This window comes from Magnolia sinica, chromosome 15 (genome assembly GCF_029962835.1).
Source record: "Magnolia sinica isolate HGM2019 chromosome 15, MsV1, whole genome shotgun sequence".
Lineage (NCBI taxonomy): Eukaryota > Viridiplantae > Streptophyta > Magnoliopsida > Magnoliales > Magnoliaceae > Magnolia > Magnolia sinica.
In genome coordinates, this window is record NC_080587.1 from 1533838 (window position 1) to 1544113 (window position 10276).

The following is a 10276-nucleotide window of genomic DNA, read 5'->3' on the forward strand; positions in this document are numbered from 1 at the left end:
TGTTTCCTGTCTTGTGGCCCAATTGATTTTTGGATCTGGTTTATTTTTGGGCTCATATCTTAAAATGATCTTAGAAAACGGATGGACGTGGTGGATTTCTCACAAATATCATGGTGGGCCTACCTAGCTTTGGAATGCCGGAGCATCTTGCTACGGTTAATCGCGGGAAAACGGCGTTCGAATTTTCAGGACCCTGATTGCGTAGGACTGGGAAAGGAGAGCAGATTAGTTGAGGCGCTTAGCGGCATAGTTACATATTCCTCGAGTGTGGGCCCCACCTGATTGTGTGTTGTATATCAAAGCCGTCCATCGGTATTTGAAGCTCGTTTTAGGGCATGGTCTTAAAAAAGAATAAGATCTAAATCTCAAATGGACCACAGACTGGGAATTGATTGTCAACCGTTGAAAACTTCTTGGGGCGAAGTTCTCAATCAAGCTTATCAACAGGTTTGGCTGGCAAATAAACATTGGAAGCGGATTGCATACCGAGTAACTGTGGGACCAAGTGACATTTATGCATTTTATCCACTCCGTCTATCTCTTTTAACAGATAATTTCGGGGCTTTATCCCAAAAACAGAGTGTATCCAATCTTCAAGTGGAGCACACCACCGGAAATAGTGTGAACTGAACATCTACCGTTGAAAAGTTAGTCGGGCCCAAAGAAGTTTTAGATCAAGCGGATATTTTTTTTTTCCATTCATCCATGTCTTTCTTATCTTATAACATCAATGGGGGCCTTAGAAAGTTTTCAACGGTTCCATTCACGTTTTCCAGTGTTATGTCCACTTGAGATTTCTTATCAACACCTAAAATGATATGAAGAATTGTCATGGACATGCAGGATGACAAATAAACATCACTGGATGCCTTATAAAGGTTTCAACGGCGGGTGTTATTATCTATAGACCCTTGAAAGGTTTCAATGGTAGATATCATGTCTTTCTTATCTTATGAACAGGTTGGATGACAAATAAACATCACTGGGGACCTTCGAATATTTTCAACGGTTGAAATCAATAGATACACTTTTTCCTGCAGTATGGTCCGCTTGAGCTTTTGATATGCATCACTTTTGGGTTCAACTCCTAAAATGATTTGTAAAAACGGATGGACAGCGTGGATAGACCACATACATTAAAGGTGAGCCCAACTGAGTTTACTTAGTACGATAAGAGCGTACTGAGTAACTCAGTACGCAATCCGATTTCAGTACCGACGTGGTGCTCTGGACAGTCCGAGACCGATTTTTTGGGATATCAAATTCAACGGACTGGAGTTGATTACCTGAGCAAAGTGTTGCCCGACTATGAGCAACACCCACGCCCTTACTGTGGGGCCCACCTTGATGATGTGTTATATATCCACGCGGTCCATCCGTTTTTCCAGCCTATTTTAAGATGTGGGTCCAGAAATCAAGAAGACCCAAATCTCAGGTGAACCACACCATGTCATGTGTAAAACACTTAAGTTGTGCACAAGTTGGGCCCTCACTCATTAGATGGGCCATATGTTGAGTCAGACCATCAGCCATGCATTTATTTCAATGGTATGGCCCACCTTATGAGCGGACTGGCCTAATTTTTTCATTTATCAGGTGATAATTATATGAGGGTGCCATGTTTCACATAGTTTTCCATCCTTAACCCAACCCAAGGACCCTGTAAACCGAAATCGGATTGCGTACTGAGTTACTTAGTACGCTTTTATCATACTCAGTAAACTCAGTTGAGCCTACTGTGAATGTGTGTGGGTTATCCACTCCGTCCATCCATTTTTCCAGCTCATTTTAGTGGTTGAGCTGAAAATTAAAGCATTCCCAGAGCTCAAGTGGACCACACCACAGGAAGCAGTGGGAATAATGACTTCTACTGTTGAAACCTTGGTAGGGCCCCCAGTGATGTTTATCTGTCATCCAACCTTTTCATAAGATCACACAGACATCGATGAAGGGAAAACACAAATAACAGATTGATCCAAAACTTTTGTGGCCCCCAAGAAATTTTCAACGGTAGAATTTCAATTCACACTTTTTCCCATGGTGAGGTCTGCTTGAGATTTGGATATACTTCGTTTTTGTTCTAGAGCCCTAACATTATCAGTTAAAATGGATGGACGGAGTGGATAAAATATGTAAATCATGGTGGACCCCACAGAGTTTACTTAGTAAGCTTACCGTGCTGAGTTAGTCAGTACACAATCCGCGTGACAACCTGACCTACCATAACCCGAACCCAAGTTTCAGCCCCATACAATAATGGTTGTTGACCGTTATTTGCTTTGTGGTTGCATGACCCTTGTTTGAAAAAGATGGGATGCATTTGGATGCACTATTGAATTCCAAGTTTCAAGTGCACCATGAGAGGCTTATACCAAACAAAATCCAACGGAATTCCAATCCTCCCTTGAAGCATTCTCAAATATCATCTTTTGAAAAACTAAATTGATCAAAGAAACAACCAATCTCCAAAAGATAGAGACTAGAAAAGTAAAATGTTTGAGAGATATTCTAGGCCTTTCATCAAGCACCAATAGTACTTTATCTGTTCATTGCACTTGCACTTGAACTTTTAGCGTTGTAGTACAAGACAACGGACCTTTACCGGCGGCCAAAACCGCCGATAAAACCCCCTAAAAACGACGGCATAACATTTTTCCGGCGATTGTAGAAGGGTATGTCGGTAAAAGCTTTGCCGGCGCTAATCTACCAGCGCTTCTCCGAACGCCGGTAATTGTAGAGTCTTCATGACACTCTCTTTCATTTCACCAACACTTCTGCAGGACGCTGGTATTTCTGAAAGAAGCGCTGGTAAAAGTGGTATTTCCTAGATACTATAACATTGCCATCATCTCAAAATAAAAGAATGTGACATGCACCATTCCGTTGACATACCCATCAAATTCATACTTCTAGCATCATTTTCACCTTAAGCATTCAAAATTACCTCATAAGAGAAACATGCATAAATATATATATTAAGCATTATCATGTTCATAAAACCATGATATAAACAGGGGGAAATATGCAATATTTGGCACTCAACACACCCCCCAATCAACATTTTGCTAGTCTCGAACAAATGGGGGCATCCTTTGACGTTCCATCAGATGGAACTTCCATGAGTGGGCTATGATTCAAATGTCAATCCTGGCTATTGAATTAATTCATTGAATATGAACTCAGAACAAATTGTAACAACCATAAATGGTACTAGTTGCAGCTTGGGCCTAGGCTAGTTCATTTCAAAGTGACTTAAAAGTTAGTTGGGTAATAGTTAAATGATTCGATGACTCAGTTCTCGACTTGTTCTGTCCCAAGTTGAATGACTCATTGAGTCAAGGATGAAGGGGGGTGGAGTCAAACTAGATCAAGTCGCACCGAGTGCTACTCAGTCTTAAATCCATGTTTATGGGTGCTGGAAATCAGGCTTGAGCCCATTCAAGTGGGGTAGGCTATGCTCAATACCAAATGGCCAGCCATACCCATTGCTGGCTCTATAGTGGACCCATATTCAAAAGTAACGCTACTTTTATTTATACTTAAGGGAAGAAAAACAAGGTTACCATTGTTTTTATAACACCCGATGTACACCCCTATTTTTCCTTCCATTTAAGTAGGGTGTGGTTTTAATTTTCACCCGGGCATTGGGATACTAAGACAAGTCTGATACGTTGATCTTGGGTTTTTTTTTTTTTCAAGATGATTTCATTGATGAGGCAAAATAAACAATGAGGATGTTCGGGCGAGGACCAGGGACAAAGAGGCTGGCCCGCCTATCATATCCTGTACAGATGAGACCTTTTGAACTTCCTAATAGAGCCCAGCCTAATTTTGTCCAGAACATATTTACCTCTAACCAGAGTGAGGAGATTAGAGGCTGTAAAATTGGCTCTCTTGGGACAAACTACTCTGTTTAGCCCGAATTGGACACACATTTCCACTCCATTGTGTAGGGCCCAAAGTTTTGACTTGATGTTGGAGGCCTAGCCATACCCATTGGAAAAGGCAAACATCATAAGGCCGTTGTTATCTCTGTAGATTCCACCTCCCCCGGCTGGCATTGGATTTCCGATGGAAGAGCTACCGATGTTTAGTTTGCACTAGTCGACAGGGGGTTTTGACCACTTCACAACCTCGAAACGAGTGGCCAGGTGGGGGAAGGGGTGTCATGGCAGGGAGGAGGGATCAACTGTATGGGGAGGGGCGGTAGGATAAGGCCTGGGCAACAAGGAGAGGGTGTCTAACCACCAGTGAACACTCCAAAAAACACCTATAGATATATTTTGGTCATCATATCTAGCCCCATTTCTAGCTTTCCATATTTCCCAGATCAGGAAGGCCGGTGCGAGATGAAGGGGGGGTGGCTGAGCATCTGCGGACCACCACCAGTGGAGACAGTCTTGGATGGAGGAGTGGATAGATATGGTGACGTCGAGCAGGCTGGCCAAGAGATTCCAGACCCCTGAGCGAGGATCCCATGCAAGAAGAGGTGGGACAACATCTCAAGGAGAGGGAGAGGGAGAGAGAGAGCTTCGACCCAAGCTGCAGCACTCATCTGTGGGCAGAGCATGCATCAATATACCCTCCATAAAAACACTAAGATCTTTCGGGGAAGCAAAGGGTGCTACACCCATTTAGGCCAGGATTTTTATTTTTTTTTGTCATGCGCCCTGACCACGTCTCAGGTTGATTTCATAGAGAACATCCCTGATGGGCCATGAGGCCAGATTCAGGAATCGTCATTATCGGAAGTGCAGAATCCACCCTACAGAATGTGGGCCCGAATCTAGGTAGGGAGAGTAACCGGAGTGTGCCACCACGAGTCCACCAGATCCGAATACGTTAATCTTGGTTGTTCATTAGGTTAAACGCTCATTTCATGTGCTAGAATCATACAAATCCAATAATCTTAACCATCTAATCAATAACATTAAATATTGATGGTTAGGATCTTTGAAACGAAAAAGAGGTCCAATAAATGATTTGATTCATGTATTTGTTAGGACCCATCATGCATCAGGATGATCATTTTCGTCAACCAATTTGAACAATCCCATTCATGACCAAAAAGTAAGGCCAAAGCCAAAGATGGAATGACAGGTGTCTAGATAAAATCTATGGAATCTATAGAAGTCGCTCCTCTCTTACGAGGCTAGTTAAAGGAGAGCTAGTGCTGGACAATGTGGGGCTGGGCGCTGTAAGATTCCCTTAACCCCTCTTTCCCCTTTCCCCTTTCGTTGCAGAGCACCTTTCTAGCGTAGGGTTGTGCAGAGTCCCTTTTGGGGACCTTTTCGGTCTTAAAAAAAAAAAAGAGCTGTAGAAACCCCCAAATATCAAAAGCACAATGTGCATAAGCATTTTATTAACAAATACCATTCGAAAGAAGACGTCCTAATTAAGTACAACTCAATATAAACTAACCAACCAACTAAATCAGAAAATCTAAAGACATCATCTAATCAACTCCTAATCATATTGAATGAAAGCAGAACTTCCGCCCCATCTTTTTGATAAACACAACCATTTCTTTTACTTTTTGGTGATACGCAAGCATATTGTATACCAAAATTAGTAAAAAAATGGTTCATGCATAAAAAGAAAGAGGGCTCAATAGTGACTCTCGTGCTTAATTCGTATGATTCTTGTAGAGGATCTTTCGGAACCAATTTGCTGACATCTTTGGAATTCGCTTTAAATTGTCGTTATAGTCAATGTAGTGCAATCCAAACCGCGACGTATAGGCAGATCGCCACTCGAAGTTATCAAGTAATGACCATGCAAAGTAACCTATTACGTTCGCTCCCTCCTTGTCTATCGCCTTCTTCATATTGAGTATGTAGTCTCTGTAGTAACTAACTCGAGTCCAGTCGTTCAGACTATCCGAAAGTGTGAGGTTGGCTGCATCGTCCATTCCTAGAAAACCATTAAAAAAATTAGGTGCATGTATAAAAAATTGAGTAACTCAAATGAGTTACAATACAGAAATATTATGTAGTGGTGGAGAGTTAAGTCGGTGAGCCAACTTGGCCAATATAGTTGTCAAAAGATGGTGTTAATCTTACCATTTTCAGATATTATAATGATTGGGTTGTCGTATGTTTCCTTCACATATTTGATACTATTGTACATACTATAAGGAACAATGTAGAGCCAGGATGAGTGTGCCTGCATTAGTTTATTCTTCAATCAATATAACTTAACTTAAGAGTATAATCATAATCTACAACCTAACAAAATCTTAATTCACTTACTCTTGGTCCAATCGGCACACCATTACGTTCAACTACCATTAAAAAAAAAAAAAAAGTTATTCAATTTATTATATATATAGCTTAAAATGTCTAAAGAAAATTGAGTTGAAGAAAAAGAAACTTACATGCCCATCCGACGTTCCAATCCGCTTGATAATCAATATTCGTTGGTGTCCAATTGGGATTATATATATAAGCTGCAGAATATATGTTAATGCCGATTACATCGATAGATCCTTTCACCTTCTTCACCTGACTACTTGTAAATTTTGGAAGCCTCTCTTTCACGATTTGGCGCATGTTATTCGGATATCTACCGTAGACTATAGGATGCAAAAACCTGTGATTTTACAATAATGGCCCACAAAGAATGATCACAAAAAGAAACTTATTAATCTCCCTTAGTAAAGGGAATGATATAATTGTTTTCTTCTTTTTCTAAACATTGTTATGTTAGTAAAGAAGGCTTAACCTTGTGGGGCCCACTAAAGATTCCAGTCCATTAATTGGATGTGCCCCACTACAGATGGACAATTCAAGTAGTCAATGATGGGTAAATCCTAACCCTTTATCTGTGGCATGAAAATGTGAACTTAGTACGTAAATGATCCTTAACCAATGTAAAATGGCTAGGAGATAGTACTTCTTCATAGGGGTCATCAGATTAATAGTTGGATCTTGGCTCCCACCTAATGTATTTCCACCTTTCAATCAATGGCCGAAAGATAAAAGGTTTATAAAAAGATTAGAAATAGTCCACATCCAATGGAAATGGGTAGGATCTCCCAATTTGGGATATTTTTTCATAGTCATCCATGTTAGGACGTATTAAATTAATAGTGCGTCTTAAGATTTTTAGCCTAGGAAAACAATACATACCAACCAAGGTGGAAATCTCTTGCCCTTTGAGCTGCTGCCATGTCATCAGTGCTATTAGTGAGAGGTTCATACCAAGTAAAATCCAACAAAATTCCAATCTTCCCATTTTGGCATTTCTGAAATATTAACACCATAAAAAACAAAACTATCTAAGAATAACCAATCACAAGAAAATGGTGGAATTCAGAGACATCCCATAAATTGAAGCTATCCATTAGGTAGTGTGCACTAAATATAGACCACCAACATTTCTTAATCCGTTTATTGCTTTTGTTCACATGATTTCTAGCAAAGTGAATCTGAATGGAGAGGTCCACCTGATGACTATTGGGATATATGATGATATAAGATATACATTATATTAACATTTACCTGGTAACTGTGACGATACCGATGCACAGCAGCAGCATGAGAAAGAATCAAGTTATGGGCTGCAATGTATGGTTCTGTCGCCGAGTTTCCAGATGTGCAATTTCCGAAGGGTGCCGAACACCTCCCAGGGGCAAAGCTCCCACCATCGTAGCCTTGGTTGGCAATGACATGTGGCTCATTAAATGTAAACCAATTCTTCACTCGGTCACCGAATGTCTTGAAGCAAAATTCTGCGTAATCTGCAAAATCTTCACTGTTGTACCACACAAACTTTGTGAGTGTGCTAACATGTGTCAAAGAAAATCTCAATCGAGCATTGTATGTTTTCCCTCTCTATTACCATACGCATGAGAATGTTATAATGAGAAACTTACACAACTTGTCTACTGAGCCAGCCTTTATATTTCTCCTCAAGGGCCTGAGGGAGATCATAATGGTGGAGATTTGCATAAGGAGTAATTCCTACATTGGCATAATTTCAAAATAAAAGAGTCAATGCCATGAGGTTCTCACTACTCACTAATATGGACTATGTGGTTGACATAATAAGGCCACTTGTTCTAATTAAGCTACCTCAAAAAATTGATGGATCCCACAAGGGGCTATAGAGTGAACTATTTAAAAAAAAGGAGTGATGAAGGGAAGAAAATACCTTTCTCAATCATATAATCAATTAATCTATTATAGTAATCGACCCCTTGCTCATTCACACGACCCGTGCCCTCTGTATATTAGAAACAATTTATTTTATAAGAGATTTTCTATCATAGTAAGCCACAATATAAACTTCTTGATTGTTTATAAAGTGCACTGGGTTGTGATTCAGACTTCCAACCCATCTATATCTATCAAAGAGAGATTTTTTCTTTAAAAACCTGGGAAGATCCTTGACCAAGAAATGGAGAACCTATAGGCATCCATGTTCATATCTACCATGAGATCAATGTCTTCCTGCAAGATTGCAACATTTAGAAAACACAAAAACAGGTGTGTTAGGTTGTCACTTGGCCGAGCATGATAAAATTAATTGTAAATTTTGAATTTTATACTCAAAATAGAATTGCAAAATATCATAAAACAATATCCATTGCAATCATCATGTAATTATCCGAATTAACAATATTTATTGTATTAAAAATTCATCTACGCATATATGCAGACATATACATATATTATATATGTATGTGAAGTCATAAGTATATATGTATCCATATCTATGGATGCCTAGATAAACAAGCCTATCTATTTAGTACCTTATAATGGTGATACTCATCGACTGCAACATCTCCGTTCGCATTATTTGCGACAATTCCTGCCCAAATAAAAGAATTTAGAATTTAAGAATGCAAAAGAGAGAAAAAAGAATTAAAATTGAATACAAAAAAATAATAATCTAAAGGCTAATATTATTCTCTGCAAGAGATTTTTAAAGCATTGTCTATCCACATTAGAGGACAATTGATCAATGGCCTACATTACAAAATCTTGGGCACTGCTTTTTGCAAGCGAAAAGCCACATATACTACTCAACTATATAGTGACAAGCAAAAAACACAAACCCTTCAACTTCACAAAAAAAAAAAAAAAAAACAGAAGCAAAGAACTAAAACACCAAACGTAAAAAAAATAGAAATATATATATATATATATATATATATATATATATATATATATATATATATATATATAGAACATAATAAATAAAACCCAGAAACAAGATTAGAAGGGAGAACTCAAATTATGATTAGATTACCTGGATAACGAACGAACACATCCCAAATGCTTGGTCCACGGCCATACTCAGGACCAGCCGCTCCTTCGACCTGGTAGGCCGAAGTCGCTGTGCCGAACACAAATCCAGGCGGAAAGCTTTTCCTAGTTAGCCCTCCAGTATCATAAAGGTGGCCATGCACACAACATTGTAGAAACAAGATGAGAAAGATGGAAGTATAACTAATAATAATCTTCATATTTCACTCTATGAGCAAAACCTTTGAATTGTCTTTTTATTTTAGCTCACCTATATTTATAAATAAAAAAAATGCATCGTAGATAAAATCCAACACAAATTCCGCATACTTGAATTTTAAAATTCCTTACATTCGGGTTGGTTAGTTACGTGTATAATCTTGAAATTTCTTGCATTCTGAAGCTAAGTGGGCCACCGTGAATTTTGCAGGAAAATCTACTCCGTCCAACCGTTCTGTCAGCTCTAGCTAGGCCAAGATTATATTAATGAGATAGATTAAAAATTCACAGCATGAAAAGTGAGTAGAGAAATGCGTGGCGTCGTAACTTTCCTAGGGTGGACCATGATGTTTTTAAGCCATCTATACCGTTCATAAGGTCAATCCTACTGGGATGAACTGAAAACACAAAAATATTAGCCTGGTCAAAAATTTCTGCAGCCTCATGAATGTTTCAATGGTTAGCGTTCAATACTCACTTTTTCCTGTCTTGTGGCCCACTTGAGCCTTAGATCTGCATTATTTTTGGGCTCATCTCTTAACATGATCTTGAAAAATATCATGGTGTGCCTACTTAGCTTAGGAATATGCGAACATCTTGCGATGGTCAATCGATTTCCTACGGCATCCGATTTTTCAGGACTCGGATTGCCCAGGACTCGGAAAGGGGAGCAGATTAGGTGAGGCCCCTGGGGGCATAGTTAATGAGGCCTTGAGTGTGGGCCTGATGTGTGTTGTATATCAAAGCCGTTCAAGCTCATTTTTGGGCATGGTCCTAAAAAAGAATAAGATCTAAATCTCAAATGG

The 10276-nt window shown here is 39.4% G+C and overlaps 1 protein-coding gene across 1 annotated transcript; it reads right to left on the bottom strand.

Annotated features, from left to right (window-relative positions):
- Positions 1–5509: 5509 nt before the first annotated feature.
- Positions 5510–9631, bottom strand: LOC131226701 (beta-glucosidase 43-like). The gene is made up of 11 exons (XM_058222338.1): positions 9256–9631; positions 8756–8814; positions 8378–8453; positions 8155–8226; positions 7877–7964; positions 7503–7755; positions 7131–7246; positions 6377–6591; positions 6252–6283; positions 6063–6165; positions 5510–5913 (listed from the first exon to the last, which is right to left on the bottom strand). Exons 1-11 carry the CDS (start codon positions 9470–9472, stop codon positions 5627–5629), a joined length of 1518 nt encoding a protein of 505 aa, XP_058078321.1. The 5' UTR covers positions 9473–9631; the 3' UTR covers positions 5510–5626.
- Between the last annotated feature and the right edge of the window lie 645 nt (positions 9632–10276).